This window comes from Eutrema salsugineum, unplaced genomic scaffold (genome assembly GCF_000478725.1).
Source record: "Eutrema salsugineum unplaced genomic scaffold, Eutsalg1_0 scaffold_17, whole genome shotgun sequence".
NCBI classification, from domain to species: domain Eukaryota; kingdom Viridiplantae; phylum Streptophyta; class Magnoliopsida; order Brassicales; family Brassicaceae; genus Eutrema; species Eutrema salsugineum.
In genome coordinates, this window is record NW_006256852.1 from 749286 (window position 1) to 772293 (window position 23008).

At 36.5% G+C, this 23008-nt stretch overlaps 1 protein-coding gene and 1 pseudogene across 1 annotated transcript; one reads left to right on the forward strand and one right to left on the reverse strand.

Moving 5' to 3' along the window:
- Positions 1 to 7670: 7670 nt before the first annotated feature.
- Positions 7671 to 9056, reverse strand: LOC18020462 (F-box/kelch-repeat protein At4g39560). Its single transcript, XM_006403120.2, has one exon. The coding sequence runs from the start codon at positions 9002 to 9004 to the stop codon at positions 7778 to 7780; it is 1227 nt and encodes a 408-aa protein (XP_006403183.1). The 5' UTR covers positions 9005 to 9056; the 3' UTR covers positions 7671 to 7777.
- A 6099-nt stretch (positions 9057 to 15155) lies between these two features.
- LOC18020463 lies at positions 15156 to 15760 on the forward strand (annotated as a pseudogene).
- Positions 15761 to 23008: the final 7248 nt, after the last annotated feature.

Consider the following 23008-nt stretch of genomic DNA (forward strand, 5'->3'; position numbering starts at 1 on the left):
GAAAAGCTCGATGCGACGGAGAAAATTTAACACAATTCACATAATGAGCTATAGGATATCGAACCGTACCATGTGTGGAGGAGGAAGATGACTGAGGTGAGCCGTGTGAGAGCATGTGGGAGTCAGAGTCACAACGTGTTGTGTATACGACAAAGTCATTAAGACATGAAGATTGCCTTTTCTCTCGGTGGCCCCTTCCTAACTGAATCTCTTTTACTACCGGAGTCATTGCTTCCTCTTCCTGAATGACTTCCACCACGTGTGGTAAGCCATCGTCTTCTCTGATCTTCTCAGTGTTCATAGGCAAACTCCCCCTTGCTGGCAGCTGTATAGGAGAATAGTCCAAGAAATCATCATCAGCATCAATATATCGAGTCGGACTAATCTCCATGGTTTGTGAGATCCCCTGATCAAGCTTATGAAAAGGAAAGCTCGTCTCTTGGAACACGACGTCTCGCGATACGAAGAACTCTTTCTTCCCTATATCAAATACTCGCCACCCTTTTTGTCCAAATGGATACCCAATAAACACGCATCTTCTGCTCCTTTCACCAAACGTGTCTTTATCTCTGGTCACTTTGCGAGCAAAGCAGAGACTTCCAAAGAAATGTAATGAACTCAAGTTTGGAGAAACTCCATATAGCATCTCATAAGGTGTCTTCCCTTGAAGGAGGTCCGATGGTGTACGATTTATTAAGTGACACGCAGTTAATACACATTCACCCCAAAATCGAATCGACAAGCTAGCTTGAAACATCAATGATCGTGCAACATTCAATATGTGACAATGTTTTCTTTCAACCCTTCCATTTTGATGAGGAGTGTAAACAAAAGATGTTTGATGCACCAACCCTTCTGACACAAAGAACGATTTCAATGTCAAAAATCCACTTCCATTATCGCTCCGCACAACTTTGACTTTCTTGTCGAATTGCCTTTCAACCATTTTGAAGAAATTTTTAAGAGTTGTCGCTACCTTTTTCTTCTCCATCAACAAGTACACCCAAACAGCTCACGAAAAATCATCTACTATAGTTAAAAAAATAAGCAGCTCTTGAGGTGGAAAGTGTATGATAAGCACACCAAATATCACAATGGATTAAGTCCAAAATATGAGCAGCTTTATTAGAACTTTCATGAAAAGAGTCACGGGTTTGTTTCGCTCTTAAACAAATATCACAAACTGTTTTAGAACTTCCTTGTTTCCCAATATTAAGACTACTCAATAATAATGAGTTAACATGATTCGATGGATGATCGAGTTGATTATGCCATAGATCCCACGACGCTGAGCTAACGACGTTGTGACTCCTCGATCCAATCACCCCTCTGAACACATACACGCCCCACACTCTTCACCCGCTCCAATCACCTTCCTCGTAGTACGGTCCTGCAGTACACATAGCTCATCAGCAAAAGTAATACATCCCTTACAAACTTTCAATAATTTGGCCACTGAAATCAAAGAGCAAGTTAGCTCCCGAGAATATAGCACTCCTCGCAACCACATATCTCCTCCAAGGCATAAATCGCCTTGTTTTGTTGCCACCGCATTATCTCCGTCAGGTAATGCGATCATACATCAATGAATATCAGTTACATTGCTGAGATATTCAAGGTTTCAAGTCATGTGATGTGAAGCACCTGTGTCAATAATAAATTCACTACATTCTGTCTTACCATTGAGCTTCTCATTAGGATCCGTCTTTGATGATGAGAGGAAGCTGATCAGTGAGGTCCATTGTTCATCACTTAACTGGGGCAATGAGTGGCGGTCATAGTCTCCTTTTCTCCTTAGTGAATTGGTAGCAGCAACTGCAGCAGCTGTCACTTGTGGTGCTTGTGCTGCGTTGGATCTCGCGTTAACTCCCCCTGCTCCACCACGACCTGCAGCACCACCTCCTCTACCAAATCGACCTCAACGACCGAACTTTTCTCTTCCGCGATCACTGAAGTATATACCTCTTTCACCCCAATGCTCAGGATAACCATTGAGTTGAAAGCAGTCGGACTTTGGATGTCCATACTTCCCACAGTACGTACAAGTAACGTCCTTCTGACGTTGCTGATTTGGTGCAGTTGATACAAATCGATTTCCAGCATTAATTGTGAATCCCAATGCTTCGGGAGTGTCCCTATTTCTCGCCATCAACTGCTGTCGTTCCTCTCATATGACACGTTGATACACTTGATTAAGTTTAGGAAGTGGTTCGATGCTAGTTATTGTCGATCGCACTGTCCCAAACCTTACCGTATCCAAACCATTTAAGAACGAGTTTGTTCTTTCTTCATTGTGATCATCCTCCAATTGCTTCGTCAATTCACCACAACTACACGACCTGATTGGTTTGTAAACAGCCAATTCGTCCCACATCTTTTTAAGTTTCCCAAAGTACACATTAACTGTGTCTCCATTCTGTCGACAATTCGCAATCTCACCACGCAGCTCACTGATCTGCGGTCCATTCCCCACCAAAAACTGCAACTTCAAGTCTTCCCATAGCTCGCAAGTTACATCAACTATGGACACATAAGTCTTCAGCGTCGGCTCAATTGTGTTCATGATCCATGCCACACATCGTCAAGTTCACAACTCCCCATTGTTCAAGCTCTTCTGCAGTTTCTGGTTTCTTCAAAGTCCCATCGATAAATCCCAATTTACATTTCGTTCACAAGGCATTCCGCACATACTTGGCCCAATCTTTGTAGTTCTCTCCCCTCAGTTGCACTGTTGTGATCAAGCTCCATGGTCCATCCGACGGATGCAAATAGAAAGGCGACAAAGTTGCCTTATCCACCGCTACAATCGCACCATCGTCACCAGATTTCTTCATGCCTTCTGCGCTCTTCTCAGCGTTCTTGTTTCCACCCATCTTCAAGTTTCAATCTCGCAGCTCTCTCTCTCTCTCTCTCTCTCTCTCTCTCTCTCTCTCTCTCTCTCTCTCTCTCTCTCTCTCTCTCTCTCTCTCTCTCTCTCTCTCTCTCTCTCTCTCTCTCTCTCTCTCTCTCTCTCTCTCTCTCTCTCTCATTTTTTTAGGTTTAGGTTTAGGATCGCTCTGATACCATGTCAAAGAGAGAATAGAATGTTGTACCATATTATTCCATACGAATGATAATATATACATGTATAACTCTTAGGTTATCCCTAGATTGAAAGGAAAGTTACAATAATACAATATACTCTTTGATATTTACACTAGAGTCCTCAATAATATTCTATTCAACTAAGGAAAATTCTCTCAAACGATTTATTTGTTGAAGAAAAATTTTCTCACAATCAGTCGAGTTATTTATTGAAGAACAATTCATGCATAGAAGGGAGTTGGTGTTGGAGGATTCCGGTTTCACCACAAAGCAATCTACACTCGACCTGCCCAATCTTCAGTTCTTCAAGTCCTCTGGAAAAGTTTATTACTTTGATTTCTTGAAAGTGACTAGGATAATGGAAGAAGCATTCTTGTATTTCGGTGCAGAGACGGAAGAACATGATGAAGCGACCGGAACGGCTCTCTCCGGTCTCCTTAATGGTCTTGTATCGGTTAAGAAGCTAACGGCCTGTCCTTTCCTCATCAAGATGATAAAGACAGCGAAGATCTGGTTCGATTACGAGCACCTATGGAAACAATACATTTGGTGATCAAGACGAATCTTGTAACGGATGAGTTCATTGGGACTAGACTCATGATCAATAGCTGTCCAAATGCTTTCTCCCTTACCTGAACCAACGACCAATCTTGGATTCTATATGGAAACGTATTGGACGTATGAACTTAGCTATGAGTGTCTCTGATATATCATGGTTTTTATGGTTTTAAACCATGGTATAAGTCTTATTTATAGAGTCTTTCTAGTGTTTTTCGAGTCTTTTGGAGTCTTTACAGGTCATAGGTACGTTTGGAGCTTAACTGGAGATTTTGGAGCAGTTTGGAGCTTAATCAGGATCAAATTCTTCAAGTATGGATTTTGTGCTTTAGTGTCGCTCGACACCATGGAGAGTGACGCTCGACACTTGTCAGAAAAATAAGGAAAAGGCGATTTTGTTTCCTATTTGAAGAAGGAGTTGGGCCCAAACGTTTTCAAAGAAGCCCAAGACGTGTCTTAGAGATATATATAGGATTTTTATTCCCTTTTTACGAGGACCTTAGATTTTTGAGAGAGAGATACTCTGAGTTTTCGGCTTTTGCGATTTCTGAGCTTGGGGAGACAAGTCTGAACTCTGTTCGTTTAGAGAGAAGATTTCGAACCCCTTTATCTATTTCGATTTAAGCTATTGCTTTCTATTCATCATGTTTGTTGTTTCAATAACCATTTCTGAGTAGATCACCTGTTAGGTTTAGGGTTTAATTAGAGTTTTCTCTGAATGTTTGATTAACTTGCTAGTTAGGGTTCATATCTATTTGTTCTTCACCTTAGGTTGTTCTTAAAGCTAATTCTGGATTGATCACCTAGAACTTAGATCTTAGGTTGCTTAATTGACACGGAAGTGTAATTGAATAACTGGAAAGAACCTAGGTTGAGCAAAGTAGCTATTCGCAAAGGAATTTGGTTTAGTTGCTTTGTGAACATATCGAACTTGTGCATTAAGGCTGGTTTAAATCTGTAGGATTTGCAAAGGAATTTGGAATTCTAGGATTTTAACTTAGATAATTCTCACAACGGAAGTTGGTTAATTATAATTCTGTGTTTCGAGTTCAAGAACCGAGCTTTGAACCCTGATTAGTTAAGTTGATTTGCATTCATCGATCTCCTGAAAATCACCCTAGACCTAATCCTTATCACATCGAATTTACAAACCGTTTTCATTGCTGCTTTATTTATTTCTGTCGCATTGCTATTTGTTTCGCATACTTCAGCTTAGCGTAACTCCATCTACTCAAGGTTTATTGAGTGATCTCTTGTCTCTGTGGTTCGACCCCTAGATACTACAACTGCACATCTGTGCTCTTGCAGAGTAGCTTAGGGATTAAACTTTGAGCAGATCAGTCTCAAGAAGACCTTAAAGGTTTGTTGAAGTGAGGAACTTCACTGGAGGCATGCACGAGGAAATGGAGTAGCAACAAAAGTCAAAAGAGATGAAGAGAAAAAAAAAATCAAAATGAACAAAACCTAACTAAATCAAATTTTCCTCAAAAAGCAACCAAACAAACTTTTAAGTTGTAACATACCGATAAATTTAAACCGTAGACAGTAAAAGTATTGCGATCTATTACTATTGGACCAATTAATACAGCCAAATGGCTCATTAAAAATTGCTAAGTTTGAAAAGAAATGAAGCCCAATGGCTCATTAATATGTGAGGACAGGACATATCAAAAGTCTCACATTGCTAGTTTGAGAAAAGTTGGAGTGATATAAATATAAACATAACTAAGTCTTATATCAAAAATGTGAAAGAGAACCAAAGGACCCATGTGCGTGCCGTTGCTGAGCCGAGCTCGGACTCCGGTCCGAGGTTTTGGATTTTGGAAGATGTTCTTTTTGGGCCAAGTTTTGGCTAACATTTCTGATCCAGAACATAACATTTTTCTGTCCAGATTCGATGAACTAACAACGACTTAAATCAGTCAACATTCAATCTCTGGAATCTGGCCAATTGAATTGACTGACTTGAATGAGTCAACAGTCAATGGTCAATGGCTAAAATCTTGCCCAATTAACACGCCAATTAATTGTGGTTTCCTATCCAAGCTCTCCTCTCACAAGCTATATATACGAGCCTCTCCACACTCATTTCTCTGATCCATTCTCACATCTCTCTCACACAACCTTCAATCTCTCACTTGCTTTTGTTTTATTTACAAAATAAGTCCGAGAGTATATAGTAGAACGATCAGTTTGATCATTCTATAATGAGTGCTGCGATTATAAAATAATAAGTGGTTATATCCTGGGATTCATTATCTCTACCAACCGCCACACTGCATGAGATATTTTGAATTAAGAAAATATATTATCTCACCTCCTTCTCGGTTTTTCTTTCCTTAATCCGATATTTTAAAATCGTTTTCATTTCATAAAAAAATTGATTTATTATATTACAATATTCGTCTCCATTTATTATATTCCTACAGTCTTAATTCAAAATATCTTAAGACGGTTAAAGCAGTGGAAGTTTCACCAGATTTTACCAAATTAATGAGCAGCAGCCAACGCCGATATATAGAATCAGATATCAATGTTACTCCCCCTTCAAGTCTCAATCCGTTTTTTGTAAGAGTAAAAACTAATATAGAGAGCTAAAGTTGCTCTCTTCTTTCTGACTACTAATTTTTTTTTTAATGTTTTAGCTTTGTGGTTGATACCTGTATATTTTACCGTAACGATCCTACTTGGTTTTCAGCTGTGTTGTGTGTGTGTGCGCACATTCTTTTTATGGTTTTTACCTTTTTATGATGAAAGAAAGAAAAATAGTACAAACGATTTTTAAACACATTAATGTTCCCTTTCTAATGTGAATAAGTTGACAAATGAATAAATTTGATATACAGTACTTAGCTTTTTTCCTAGTCAAGATTGAGAGCCTAACAATAAAATAAATGGAGACTGTAGGAATAAAATTAATGGAGACAAATATTTTGTGGAGCCTGCTTTTTTCCACTTCTTTAACCGTTTTCTTATTACGTGGTATCGTTACTAATGCCATCCACATTCTTTTCTTTACATCAAAAAGTCTCCACGGCTTCTACCATATGTATTTATGTGTCTGTGTGCATGTCATGTGGATGTATATTATGATGGAATCTTAAGATAAATCTTATGAAACACCATGACCTAATTATGTCATTATGCAAATTGTATTTGTGAACAGGAAGCAGTACTCTTGGATCTTCTTAGAGTCATTAGTCACCATTCGCACAGTTCAGAGAATGCGTCATGAGGCTGAAGTGGACAGCGCAGCATTTTCAGACATAGTTTACAATCAAGCAGCTATGAACCGTCGATTCATGCTGATTTGAACCGTCCTACAAAATCAATAACGATGACAACGGAAAGTCCTCACCAAACTCAGTGCAGAAAACTGAAGATAACGACCCTCAAGGAGAACCATCGGAAACCAAGGCTGAAACAGAAAACAACGGATCAGTATCAGTTTCAAACGCCAAAAAGGAGAAACTGAAAGTGGCTATTGGTTCCAACTCCACTACAGCATTAAGGGTTCACCAACCTCAACATCAGATCAGCCAGTAGAACACATCAGATCAACTCCACCACCATCCATATTTTGTGGACGGCTTCATTCCGAATAACCAATCATATATATCCACGTCTTCAATGCGCAATGGTACTAACCTGCAAGCAAATGGTATTGAGCGCACCGGTTTGTGCACAGGAAGAATATGAGCGACTCGGGTTGGTTAACTTCTTAAACTCTTCCACCACACCGGTTAAATCCAGTGCCGCCTTCATCGCAACAAATATAACCAAATTTTACTGTCTTAATAACTGCACAAATCCAATGTGTTGCCAATGTAAGGAACTAGTGTGATCTCAATAATTTAACAATAATAAAAAGCTACAAGAGACTGTTTGCTCAATCTGTATTTGTATGTCTCATCGGCTACTTTGCATCGGATACAGAAAAGTTGGACCATTCCAAGTATTTCGATTGACGGGCGGGCAAATTCTCGTTAATTGGTCATGTTCTAACCCAACGATCATTCACACTAACATTTCACAAATATGATTATATAAGTAGAAGACCAAGTAGAAATACACACAGATTTAACAGAAACAAGAGTATCAAATGTTAAAATTAAAGAGAAATAAAGAAACTACTTCAAAGATTAACATTAAAAGAAGACAAAAAAGTGAGGTCAGGTCCAGTAGTGAAAACATGATCCGAGCACTGGATGATCCCCCAAATTTGGCCTCCGTGGCGCCTCTCGAGTGAAATCTCTGCGCACCAAACCTGCAACCTCTTACGGGGATGATTTCCGACGAGCACGCCCCAGAAGACGAAAAGGTTGCCTCCGGATTTTATGAGTTGGGACCCCGGAACTAAGTCTTCGAGGCCGTATGGGTAACCGCGCTTGAGCAAATAGCTATCCCACAGATCCGCATTAACCCCATCGGAAAGGATCTGTTTCCCCATGTCTTGACTCTCGAAATCATCCTTGAGAAAACCTTCCAAATCTTCCAAACCGTTCACCTTGTACCACTCCATCCTCCCTTTCCTCACCCCACTCCAAGGGTCACACCACATGATTCTCCCTTTGGGATCACGACAGTATAACAATTTGTCTATGGCACAAGAAGCATCTCTTGTGTTTATTAAATCATTGCACATACCACCTTCACTCCCAAAGTTGTACAAGTAACTATCCCGCCCAACCACCTTGGGAGCATATGCCCAGTTCACCGCATCCGGGATAATCACGTTACTCCAAGTTTGCATCTTCGGGTCGAAAACCTCTGCCCAGTTTGAGGGGTCCCCGTCCCAGCAGCCACCCATCACGTATATCTTACCGTCTAAGACGCCTGCGCTGGCGGCAGCGCGAGCAACTCTCATGGAGGGGACCTGGCTCCACGTGTGAGTCCGACAATCCAGGAACGAGACACGCGATGTACTCTCGGCGCTTATACTTCCGCCAATTACATAGATCCGCGATCCCAGGGGGACAAAGGTAGCCCGGTTAGGAGTTGGGAACGGAGGCATCGGGATCCGGGTCAGCCGATTCTCCTCTCCTCTTCCTCGCCATCGGATGGTGAACCAGCCCACCGGGTTTCTGCTATAAGGAGCGAGTAAGCATATATAGATGCAGTCCTCCGTGAAACCCATTCGAGATCGCGTCTCGTACAAGTCCGGCGAAACCACCAGTGAGCGGCTGCTCTTTGAGACCTGGGATAAGGCCCTGTGGTCCGATCTTGACACGCGGGCCAAGCAGTTTAGAACCATGTCATCTGGCAAAGACATTAACCCACTTGTTGGAGACGGAGACGGAGACGGAGACACAACCCTCCTCCTCTTCTTTCTTCGCCACTGCTCTACCGCGCCGGACATCATTGGTTTTGTTCCTTATCTGTGTTACCCATAGAGAGAGAATGTTGAGAAAAGATCCTTCTTTATAAGATTTTCTGTTTTAGTCTAGAAACCAAATAAAAAGGAAAAGTTAAAAATATTTCCAAAACTAATAAGGGAAATTACTTTGTTAGACGGTCCAACCAAAATAATCCCATCGCCCCCGTTAAAGGGTTTAATAGCTGAAAAGCCATAAATGAAAAAAAATTGATCTATCCTGCCATAAATAAGTCTGAGTGCCATAAAGCACATGATATTCTGAAAATACCCTTAATGAAAAAGGGATATGGCATTGCTGATTTTTTGTTTGTTTTTTTATATCGAAAATCAAAAAAAATTTGAGACATGAAAATTCTAAAATTCTAATACCAAAACCGAATCTGGTTTCTCTGAATTTCTGGGTTAACATCTTAAACCGAAATCCGAAATCGAAAATCTTTTCCCAGAAATCGTCCGATCGAATCTCCGATCCGTCTTCGTTTATTATCGCTCGGCGCGGTGCGCCGGCCTTCTCTGAACCCATGGTGTTCGCCAAATCTCGTTGTAGAGCCGTCATTTGGTAATAAGGTAACTTCTTCTACAGTTTGGGGATTAGGGTTTAGTAATCGATTTGTCAATTCCGTTCGTTTTAGGTTGCACATTAGATAGTAGAGTGGCGTATATATGTCGATTTAGTCTTCTAAGTGTTAAAATTGAACTTGTTGCCGTTGAATCGAGCTGAATCGTAGGTTTGTATAGTGAATCAGTGAGATATGGGACAACTGATACAATTAGGTTAACTGAATGGAAAGGGACAACTGGTACAATTGGGTTAACTGAATGGAAAGGGACAACTGGTACAATTGGGGTAACTGAATGTAATGGGAAAACCTGTACAATTCGGGTAACTAAATGAAATGGGACAACTGGTACAACAGGGTTAACTGAATAGAATTGGACAACTGGTACAATTAGGATAACTGAGTTTAATTGGGTTAATTGAAAGGAATGGGACAACTGGGACAACTGGGACAATTGGGACAATTGGGACCCGGAATGTATTGGGACAACTGGTACAAATGGGATAACTGAGTTGAATTGGGTTAACTGAAAGGAATGGGACAACTGGGACAATTGGGACAATTGGGACCCGGAATGTATTGGGACAACTGGTACAATTGGGATAACTGATTGAGATAAGTGGGACAACTGGTACAATTGGTACAGTTGTGAGAAAATAGGAAATATTGTTATTCGTTAATGACTTAGTTTTTTTGGTTTTGTGAACAGAAGAGGATGAGCGGCCACACAAACATACATTTTGAGTATGGAGGATGTTATTATAAGGAAAGAGAGGAGTTTAAATGGATATCAAGAAGCTCCATCTATGCTATATCATTTAAAACCTCTTTGGATGAGGTAACATATCCGATGGTTGTAGATGGTATATGCAAGAAGATTGGGGTAAACGATAGTAAGAAGAAGCTCAAGTTAAGCTACATTCCGTTGGTAGCTAAGCCACTCAATGAGTCATGTATTGTTGATGATTGTGATGTGTATGTCTATCTAACAATTGTGGATAAAGAGGGACTTAGATCTGTATTGCATGTGGAGATAATGGAAGATTTGGAAAGAGATAAGATTCAAGAGTAATGGAATATTTTCATTATCTTGGATTTCTTGCAATATTATGTATTTTGGAGTAATTTGTAACCTAAAAATTAGGTGCAACCTAAAAATTTACGTCCAAACCCAGGCAAACTACGAACAACTAGGACAACTATTTGCAACTAGGACAAAAGAAGGCACACTAGTATAAAGTGGACAATTGGTACAATTGGGACAACTGTGAGAAACTAGGACAACAAGAACAACTACGACAACTATGACAATTTGGACAACTAGGACAACTAGGACAACTATGATAACCAGGACAAACTAATTTCTTTAAATTACTAAACATTAAACAAATACAGCCCTAAACCCTTAAATACTGTATACTCAACGACTACCACTAAACACTAAAATAAACCCATTATTTTCTGAAAATAAGATATACCATTTGTGTTTCTAATGAAATAACCCTTATGGTATAAGGCATTCTTTGACAATGGTTTCCATCTTATAAGAGGTTAAACGTAAAAATATGGGAAATACAAAAGTATGGGCGCGAAACCCTTGGGGCAAGTATAAAATGTTCAAGGGTTAAGGGGACAACTAAAAAAAGAATGTTCTTCTTAAAGGACAACTGAAAAAACTTAAAAATCGTCCAAAGGACAACTATGACAATTTTGGGACAACCGGACAACTAGGTACAACTATGATGTCAACAGAAAATGCACGTGTGAGAATGGCGGCTGAGGATAATATTATAAGTTATTTTCCTCTGTATTTGTCTTTTTTGGTTGTCGTTTACCGTTTTCTCTTTCATAGAAAAGGGTCAAAGGGTTCTTCTCCTCTTATTCTCTTTCCTAATTGTTGCCCCCAAATAGGTTTTTTAGGGTTTCCACCGCATAATGGATAAATATCAGATAGCCCTCGCGAAATTGGCTGAAAAGAAGAATGATGGCTCTTCTTCTGTCTTGCCTAAGAAGTATTACGAGATGACCACTAGATGGGGACCCGAAGTCAATGGAGTCAAGACCATTCTGCCATGCCCTGTACAAAAGGGAATTCCAAAGGTTTGTTATTGCGGCTTAGCTCCAATTGGGTGTTTAACTGACAACTCCGGGCTTGACAGGGGCCGGAAATATTACGGTTGCTTCTACGGCTGTTGTGGCCCAAAAAATTTCCCAGAAGTAAGTCAATTGGGTTTTCAATTTTGATTTATAATTTGAGTCTCATCTGAATTTCTGAGTTTCGGGATTTCAGGTTCCCAGTTGTGGCTTCAAGAAATGGTGGGATCTCGCAATACTCGAAGAAATTGAAATGTTGAATGATACTCAAGAAGCCATGCGGGCTTTGTTTGACACCGTTTTCTCCAAGTTAAATCAGTTAGAGTCAAAGGTGGCATCCATTGAAGAAGCTATAAAAAAGCGTTAAGGATGAAGAAGATGAGCTTTTCAGTTTCTTATTGACCTTTTTTCCCCTTGTTATGTTGCTACTCTCCTTTGATTTATTTTGAACTATTTCTCCTAAATAAAACAACGCAGTTGTACCAGTTGTCCTAATATATCGCATTAAGTTATACGAGTTGTCCTAAATAAAACAAGGAAGTTGTACGAGTTGTCCTAAATAAAACAAGGAAATTGTACCAGTTGTCCTAAACCCTAAACAGAAAACATAAGATTGTACCACAAAGAAAAACACATAATCTTAAACATAAACAAGACATTTTACTTCTTGGCTTCATGTGGTTGGGCTCCTTGAACATGTGAAAAACCCTGGCTGTACTCGGTTGGACCGAAGTAAAGCTTCTCAGGCACCATCAGTTGACTACCATCATCGGCATCCTGAGATAAAAACAAGAAACACAATCATATGAGATTTAGTTGTCCCAGTTATCCCAGTTGTCCAAATGCCAAACGTAATTTTGTGCAAATAGTTGTCCTAGTTGTCCCAGTTGTCCGTACCGGCTGGTTCTGCTTCCTTCAATGGTTCTTCTTCACCCCGAATTTCTTCGTGGGTTGTTTCTTCATCATTCGCCAGAGGGTTTGGTGTTATTCCGGGTTCTTTATCTTTCATATCTGCTTCTTCGCTGCGCTTGGGTACAGATTCGTTCGAATCATATACCACGCCCTTAAGTCGAATTTTAGCTATCTAGTTAGGCTGGATTTAGGGTTTGTCTTGATGAAGTTAGAAGGCTAAATTATGTAATATATAGTACGGGAATTGAAGAAAGGGAAGTTGAAGAAGAAGCAGTTACAAAATCAAGTGTCGTTTCAAGTTAAAGGGGAAATTGCAGAATTTTCGAAAGAAAGAAGGAAGTGGAGATAGCCGTTCGGGGAAGATGAAGAGAGAAAGAGGAGATCGTATTTGATTTTGGGTAAGTTTATCGAATGTGTTTGGTTTTGGAAATTAAATCCATTCGGTTCGGTTTTGTTTACCTAATTTTCGGTTTAATAATTTCAATTTTTTATTTCTGATTTTAAATTGATAAAGTTTTTTTTTTTAACAAAAATTCCATTTTTTCTGGGTATTCGGGTCGGACATAAATCGGGTGGGTATTACCTTGGTATTTTTATAATAAAAGAGATACATAGGGAGAAGGGTATAATTTACCTGGTTTTTGCTAATAAAATTAATTCATAAAGAAATTAATTTTTAAAGATATGGTTTATCAGCCAATTTTTTGGTCTCTTATGGCTTTTCAGCCGCGCGCTCCCGTTAAAGTCTCCGCCAAAAATTTTAAATAAATATCTTCTTTTCTTCTGACTATATTCAACATTTAAGCTTTTCGCCATTGTTTCTAATTTTCATTGCGTTTATTATGCAGCTTGGGAATAATGAAGACAAGAAAACACAGGCTATCAATTTTGAAAGATATTAGTGGGATTATTAAACCTGAGAGGTGAATAAAACATTGTTTATATTACATGGTCACAAAGCACTAATAGTTTCTATATTTTTCTATTCTTCAATGATGAATCCATGATCAATTTATTTATTTTTATTGTTTTGATTTTTTAATTTTTTTTATTCCCAATTCTCTGAGTTTACAATTGCTAAACGAAACGAACCTCAATCTCCAAAGTTTCAAATCCTTTTTCAGTGATCGATTACAGAAACTGAGAATGATTTTTTTCAATTTCTAGAGTTTCTGACCTAAGCGTCTCATCGATTTAGTCTTTTGAATCATTTGAAATCAATTTCCATTCCATCTCAAACACACATATCTAACATTGAGAGAAGCAACAGTAAAGGTTCGTTCGGTAGACAGAGTTTGGAGATATGAATCTGCAGGTAAGGAGTCAATGAAGTATTAAGGACCGTAATTGAGGTAAGGATCTATGTTTTACTTTCTGGTTTTCAATTTAACACTTAAGAATGAGTAATGCGTAATGACCTTAATGACTAATGACCTTACTCGTTGTTTCTTTATCTTCTTTATTTTTGTTGCAGATTTGCAGTTTCATGCCTCAGTCTCGGTCCTCTTGGAAGACAGAAGTCAGAAGTCACTGGTCAGAAGCCATTGCTCTTCACAATCTTGAAATGTAACAAGTTATGTCTTTGGACTTTTGATTGTCGAACTTCTTTTAATTATGCATTTCTCTTTCATTGTCGAACATGTTCTATGTATTTGAGGTCTTTTGCATCATCTTCTACTTTGCTACTCAACTTCTGTTACTGATTTTATGGATGATGACTTATGTTTTATGGATGATGACTTATGTTTTTTTGCGGTTACGATCTTTAAATTTTGGATACATTTTAATGTTTCAGTTTTTTTTTTTTCATTTCGGGTACAATTTTTGTGTTTAATACTGGATATCCAACACGTTTGGGAATCGAATTTTTTTTGGGTATTTTACAGTTTTTCAATTATCATACCTGAACTGATAAATTTGTTTTGGAACCGATCGGTACCTACCCGGCTACCCGGAACCAAACTTCATACCCGAAAGCTCAGGGTGAGTTTTACAATCAAAATCATCTGGTATCTTATTTTTCTTTTCTTTTTTTTGCCGTGATATCTATAGGGGTCAAGCTTTGGTAAAACCCAAATTTTCATTTTATATGATATTTATAGTTTACCAAAAAAAAAATAATAATAATTAGGTTGCTTGAGTAGAGCAACTTCTGATGTTAAATTAAAGATCAAAGAGCATATGCTTGCAGCCATTATTGCTATTGGTTGTCCATTAGTCCATTATTCATTAATACCATCTGTAACAAATAAAACAAAAGGAAGAAAGAAATTGACAAGTTTAAAATATCCAGAGGCACTCGTAGCAACATTCTGAAGCAAAAAATAAAAACAATTGTTTTTGGTCTAAGATTACACCACCTTTTCAACACGCATATGTAGGGTTTCCGAGTAGTATGCTTATGAACCTTGACCTTTAGTTACATCCTTGCTCGAATTTTCTAAGTTTTTTAAGAGTCTTCTTCTTAGATTATAATTCTATTCAGCTAGGAAAATTCTCTCAAGCGAAAATTTATTTGTTGAAGAAAAATTTGCTCAGAATCAGTCGAATTATGCACTGAAGAACAATTCATGCATGGAAGGGAGTTGGTATTGGAGGATTTCGGTTTGGTCACAAAGCAATTTACCCTCGACCTGCCCAATATTCAGTTCTTCAAGTACTCTGGCAATTTTCATTACTTTGAGTTTTTGAAAGTGTCTAAGATAATGGAAGAAGCATTCTTGGGTGCAGCGACGGAAGAACATAATGAAGCGACCGGAACAGCTCTCTGTGGTCTACTTTACGGTCTTTCATCGGTTAAGAAGCTAACGGTTTGTCCTCTCCTCATCAAGATGATCAAAGACAGTGAAGATCCTGTTCAGTTACGAGCACCAATGGAAACAAGACATTTGGTGATCAAGACGAATCTTGTACCGGATGGGTTCATTGGGATTAGACTCATGATCAATAGCTGTCCAGTTTCAAAATGCTTCCTCCCATTCCTGAACCAACGACCAATCCTGGATTCAATCCGGAAACGTATTGGACGCATGTACCTAGCCATGAGTGTCTGAAGAAGACCTTAAAGGTTGTTGAAGTGAGGGATTTCACTGGCGGCACGTACGAGTTTCATTTTCTGAGGTTTTTGATTCGTTGGGGTCTTGTGTTGGAGAAGGTGGACTTGTATTTGCCATAGAGATTGCCGGAGTTTTACAAGAACATGGCTCGTGGTATAGTGAGGAAGCTTAGGGATACATCTGAGGCATCTTCTGAACGTTTATGGATTCGTGTACTCAACCCAGCAAGACCTAATTATTGAGTGTGTTGTAATTTTCAGTTATCTATTCGATTAGAAAAGATTGAATAAAATGTGGTTACGGTGTTTTGTATTCATATATATTTGCAAAACCTTTGATTGATTCTGAATTTTGTGGGTTCCTTTTATTTATCTATTAATTATTACTTTCATAAATCCCTCCAAGGAAAAGAGGAAATGGAGTATCAAACATTAAAAAGAGATGAAGAAAAAAAAAACTCAAAATGAACAAAACCTAACTAATCAAAATTTCCTCAAAAAGCAACTAAACAAACTTGTAAGTTGTAACACACCGATAAAACTTAAACCTGATCATACCGCCACTAATAGTGTCACATACAGGATCTTGCCATGTTTTATACAAGTCTTGTATAAATTCTTGTTTGTGAGCTTGAGCACAAACGAAACCCGCATATTTTGTGATTTCAGGCCAGTCTTGAGAAGCATCAACCTAGCAAAAAACAAAACCGAGTTTTAATGAATTTCGAACAAAAGCATGAAGCCATTTAATGCAGCGGAAACTCTTTGCCGGAGAAGATAATCCTCGAAAGAACATCTTTTTATTGATTCACAAGTGAAAGATGCAGACAATTTGTCTAATGTTTTTTTATATACATTTTTATTAAGGCACCGACTATTTTTCTAGTATAGTGTATTATAAGTGATTTGGTCAGATTAAAAATAAGTTGAAAATTAATTTTATCTTATACTAATAAAAGTTGAAGCTAAATGCTTCTAAAGGTGTCCACATAGGCTTTTACATGACCAATTAAAACATGCCAAATCAATATCATAAATTAATTTACTTTTTCTATCTTATTATCTTTTTAAAATGTAAAACATCTATTAATAACCTAATTTATTCATTAAACAACCCATTACAATGACAGTATAAGGAATGTGAATTAAATTCGAAGCCCAAATAATAAAGGGAAATTTGGTGTCGTAGCAATAAGACAATAACTATTTAGGTGTTTGAAAACTAATTATTTTATGGTGTGGAAAGTACTTTAAACCCCCTCAGCTCCTTTCCACTCTAGCATCTCTTTAGAATGATAGCATATACGCTTTTACATATTCATTTTTTCTAACACATTTCTCTTTCATCAACTTTAATTCAAATTATTTTCGCTGGGACTTTATAGTCAAACTTAAGTCTTTGAAATTCAATGAATTTCAAAATACTGCTACTACACCCATATCCTCTCTTCTCTTATATCGGCGACTATCCATCTTTGCTTCGCCGTTCCCGTCAATATCAACCGGGGTTTGACACAACGAGTCTTTATACCATTACCGCCGTTTAAAACTCCAAACATGATGGACAAATCTTGTGAACCACTGCCTTTTTCTTCTGCAGCGAATATTGAAAGGTACATGTTCAGTCGTTGACACATCTACTTCTACTCTGTTATTGTTTTTGTAATTTGAATGTTATCTGATTGTAGTCGCAGTTACCCGCATATGTCGTCGCTAATTTTCAGAATCTAGAATTGTTTACTTTTCTCAGCTAGATCTCTCGCTATTCTTTCTCTTTTTGGACACATAAACGTTTTTTTCATAGGTAATTTCTCGTGATTCATGATTTTTGTATTTTTTAACCAGCCCACTCCCATTCTCATCCGTCATCCAGATATATGCTTTCATATCTGAGTAGTCGACTACTGTCTATAGTCAACTACATTTGAACTACATAACTAGCTTAGTAGGCGACCATTTATTCGGTAGATAACTATTCATTGCTATGTGTTTGAAGGGCTATGTTGTCCCAAGTACATCCCGATCTGGTACCGCTGGCAAATGATGTCCTTCCGCAGATTCGCGATGCAGTCTAGGATTTTAAAAGAATTCTTTCGGTAGTTAACTATATACATCGTCACTAGTAATCGTCTACTCGCAACATCTATAATCGATTCAATATAAAGCTACATATTCAGTTAGTCTACATTACTACTAGACAGGAATAGTCAACTACTCATATGAATAACAATAGTTATTTACATCACATTGGTAGTCAGTTTACAGTAGCTAACTATTTGACTTTTGTTCGTTTCAAGGGATATGTGTACTCTTTGACAATCCGAACCCACATAGTTTGCAAATAATGTGCTTCTCCAGATTAGTGATGCACTCGTTGATATTTTTAAAAGAGTTGGTCGGGAATCTGCCGAAGATGCTTGTTCATTTGACTATAATTGTAAATTTCTGACAGTTCCATCATCTTTTTCGTTGTTATCGATATCTGGTTCTCTTTATTTTGTAAATCTAGAGTAGTTAACTATTTTTATATGCATACTGAGTAAGTAGTAACTACATTGAATATGGTCATTAGTAATTGCCTACTCTTATCATCTATACATATACAATAAATAACTACTCCATATTCAGTTAGTCTACATAACTACTATGCACATATAACCAATTACTAATATAATTATCGGTAGTTAACTACGTTATAACAGTAATCAGTTTACAATAGCTAACTTTTTGCCATTTTTCCTCTGTAGGGATATGTGTTCTCTTCAACAATGTGAACCCACACTGTTTGCAAATAATGTGCTTCTTCAGATTCGCGATGCACTCGTTAATGTCTTTGTAAAGGTTGCTAGAGAATCTGCAGAAGATGTGTTCATTTGCTTGTTCATGTAAGGTTTTAAACCAAACATTCAAGGAACCATCTCTCATCAAGGCGCTCAACCTATTTGCCTTCATTAAACGTCTCAACTTAATGAAGGGCTACCCTGAATTCTTTGAGTCAGCGAAAATGGATAACTACCAATAATCAAATTTTAGAAGTAGCTATCTAATCGAAATAGACAATTATTAATACTTACTTTTAAGTATTAGAATCAACTTTGAGTTGTATGGAGAAAATAGACAACTACTAGTAATCGACTTGGAGTACGACCTATCTAATCAAAATATGTTACAAACTAGTCAACATCTCTGTGTCACCTACTAGTCGTTGTCTACTAGAAATATGAACACAACAAACAAAAGAATTAAAATTAAAAGGGACGTCTATACAGAAGTGATAGATGACTAATTGGTATATGTCTATTTACTTTCAACTTGGTGCAACTATAGAAAGTATCGTCCATAATGTCTCACACTTTCGGAGTGAGAGAATGTTTGTCTGAGGGGGATACATATTTTTTATGAAAATAGTTGTCTACTACATATCCACATACTCTTCGCTAATGATTTTCGATGAAAATAGTCAACTATGGCTATAGAGTTACCATTGTGGCACCTCCCAAGACACATGCTGCAAAGTATTGCCGTATTCATCAAATTTCTTCTGTGTCAGCAAACGAATTAGATCAACCACATTTCTACCACAAAGTAGTCAACTATGAATAATAATAAAAAAGCTGACTATGTTACATAACACTAAATAGTTGAGTACGTTACCTTCATTTCCCCTTAAGATGAGATCTTTATTTTCTTTGGTCGACCATCTGGTCAGCGCATTAATGGAGGAAGTAGTTCTGAGACACCATAACATACATGAGTTGGTACTAGGTGAAATGGTCTTTCATGCTGTAAGAAAAAGTTACCGATAACTTGTTATGTACATATCTCCCTTTTTATGTTGTAAACTTCATACTTATCGTGGCCGACAACAACCACCTACATTTTAAACATAGTCACCTATTAGTAGTCATCTACTATAAATATATGAACACAAAAAACAAAATAAATAGAATTGAAAAGAATGTCTATGTTGAAGTGATAGATGACTACTTTGTATATGTCTATTTACTTTTAACTTGGTGTAACCATAGAAAATATCGTACATAATGTCTCATAATTTTAGAATGAGAAGACGTTCATCTGAGGCGGATGCAACTGCTTTATTAAATAGTCGTCTACTACATAACCGCATACTCTGAGTAAATATTTTTATGAAAATAGTTAATTATTCCATAGAGTTATCTCATATTTTAATGATTTGAGCAAAAGAACACCATGTATAATTTCTTGAGAAAAGACGAACCATAACGCTAAAAATCATAAACTTGAATGTTTGGTTTATGGGTGTTGTGTTAGTGGCTATTTATCTGATCCACTAGAGTTCCCTCAAATTAACCTATTTGTACACGTAATACTAAACGACAACAACGTTTAAAGCTTACTAAAGTAACAATAAAGTTTACGTTGCTATTGTTTCAAAAAGCAAGTAACGTCTGTGTCTTAGTAAGTTGGTGTGGTCCCAACTTCAGTCAGAAAAAACGATGTCTAGATTTAGGGAGTAAGGAGTGCAATGTCATTTTCACATACTTTTTTCTGTTGACTTGTGCTATGCACTTAATTGACCGCTTTTCTATAGTAGTTACTTAATTTGTTCTCTCAAAATTAATATTGATGCAAATCACCCAATAATAAAAGCCCACAGATAGAAATAGTGAGAAAGGCAGAAATTTAATTATAAAACAAATTACAATGCCAATATAAGAAATGTGAATTAAACTCGAAGCCCAAATAACAAAAGCCCACAGCTAAAAATAGTGAATTAAATTGTGTTCGATTCCAGAGTAGGCGACAACTACGGAGCAGTTTTCCCACAGTCTACCATCGAACAAAGGTATGTCTCCCAGGAAAAAAAATAGCAAAAAAAAATAGCAATTGTTTAATTAAATTGGAAAAATATTTAAATATAATGGAGTTTAGTTGATAAATATGGAAAACTAACTTAATTTCATGTTAACCAGATAATACGGAGCAGTTTTTTCACAGTCTATCATCGAACAAAGGTTTATCTCCCAAAAAAAAAAATCAATTGTTTAATTATTGTTTAATTAAATTGGAAAAAATATTTAAATCTAATGGAGTTTAGTTGATAAATATGGAAAACTAACTTAATTTCATGTTAACCAGATAATACGGAGCAGTTTTTTCACAGTTTATCATCGAACAAAGGTTTATCTCACAGAAAAAAAAATAGCAATTGTTTAATAAAATTGGAAAAAATATTTAAATTTAATGGAATTTAGTTGATAAATATTTTCTAACTTAATTTCATGTTAACCAGATAAACCTTTTAAATAAGATTCAACTACGAAAGAGTTTAATTGACAAAAAAGAAATATGCAAATTTGACTTAATTTAGTTAGGAAAACAACATCTAGATTCATAATAGTTAAATTAATATTAAAAAAGGAAATTAACTCCAACAGAAAAGGAAAGAAGTATGTTCTATCTTGACTTTGAAAAGGATATTAACTCATATCTTGATTTGGAAAAGGATATTAACATCTATTGGTATCGATTATAAATAGACGTCTTCAATACCAATTTGCCACACAAATTTCTAAAATCAAACGTATTCTTAAAGAGATAGAAAGACAAAGCAATGGCTAAAACTTTTTCTGCCCAGTCACATGTTACCTTGAGTCTCGACGAACTTCAAAGAGGTTTTAACAAGAAAGAAGTGCTTGTTAGAGTTCTTCACTTCTGGGAGGCACGAAACCCCAAAAAAGGCGGTTTACTTATGGGACTCGAAGTACTTCTCATAGATCAAAAGGTACTTGCACAATTTACAAACTCATCATTCACTTAATATTAAGAAAGCACTGTTAGTAACTAATTTTAAAAACTTGCAGTCTACCCTAATCCATGCATTCATATCAGCTAACCGAATTGGTTACTATGACGACAAGCTTAAGCCCGATGTCGTCTACAAGCGTTGAAAACAAAAGCACCTACAAAGTGACTTCTCACAAGTATCTAATCTAATCCAATTCACTCAACAGACAACATTGGTTCAGGATAATGAAGCTCACCATACTATTGAAAGACAAATGTTTAGGATTCGATCTTATGAGGAATTTAAAGCAGCCGTCGACATGAATGTGGACCTATATGGTAAAATTCTCTCCTCTTCATGTCTACATATATTTTGAAATATCGTCATGCTCTAATGCTACACTTGCATTGTGTAGATGCTCTTGGAAAAGTGGTCCTCATCAACAATGAGAACTTTAGCTACCCAGTATCCACTGGTAAATATCATGACTTAGGCAATACTGTGACTAAATCCAAGATAGATATTCACCTACAACTAAAGAAGTAAGCATGTCTCCCTCTCGACTCACATATCTTATAATTGTAACTGCAAATTCAATGTACTAACCATCCTCTCTGTTTTTTTTTTCTTAATAATCAGCGGACCAATTGTAAAATTAACTCTATGGGGTAACGTTGCAGCCAATTTCCAGAAAAAAACTGCTAGAGTGTGTTGAAAAACCTGTCGTGCTCCTTGCCACAACTGTAAACCCAAGAAATTTTAGAGGTGTGTAATCTGAAGCTCTAATTGATATTATTAATAGACTAGGAGAGAACCCGCACGTATGCGCGGATCTTGTTTGAATTTATATTTTAAATAATTTGTATTGAACTTTAAGTTTATTATTAATGTATTTTTGTCTAAAATATTTATATTTTTTTTTCTTAATGATATATTATATGTAATCTCTTTTACACCAGTTGTATTAAATAGTTTCATTTTTTCTTCGATTTTTATATTCTTTTTATTTTTGTAAATTGTACTAATATAATATTTGTTAATTTTTTTTAATTTAATATTTATTTTTTTTCGGTTATATATATTTTATTGATTTCATCTTTTTTTATTACTTAAAAAAACTATAGATGACATTTTTATGTGGATATCTTTTTTTTTACTATTATTTTTAATAACTTTTATCTTTTTAATAGTTTATTAAATATGATTTGTGTTTTATAATTTTATTAGTTGAATTTTTATATAAGATTATTTAAAATGTTTTAACTTATTTAGTCTCATAATTTTTTTCACTTGCATTAAAATTTAATTATATTTTTAGTTTATAAATGAAGTTTAAAACATTTAAAAAAATAGAATTATGCATTTAAAAAGTTTTGTATTATATAATATTATAAGTTTGTATATAGTTAAATTAAATTTGAATTTTATTCTAATATAAATATATATATATCAATATTTATTTATGTTTTTAATGTGTTTTAATATGTTTTAATGTATTTGCTTTAAACATAATTAATTCATTATTTTATTAAATTTGAAGTTGACAGGTGGTTCTCTTTACAGCGCTGATGTGTTACTCAACTGGAGAGAGTTGGCCA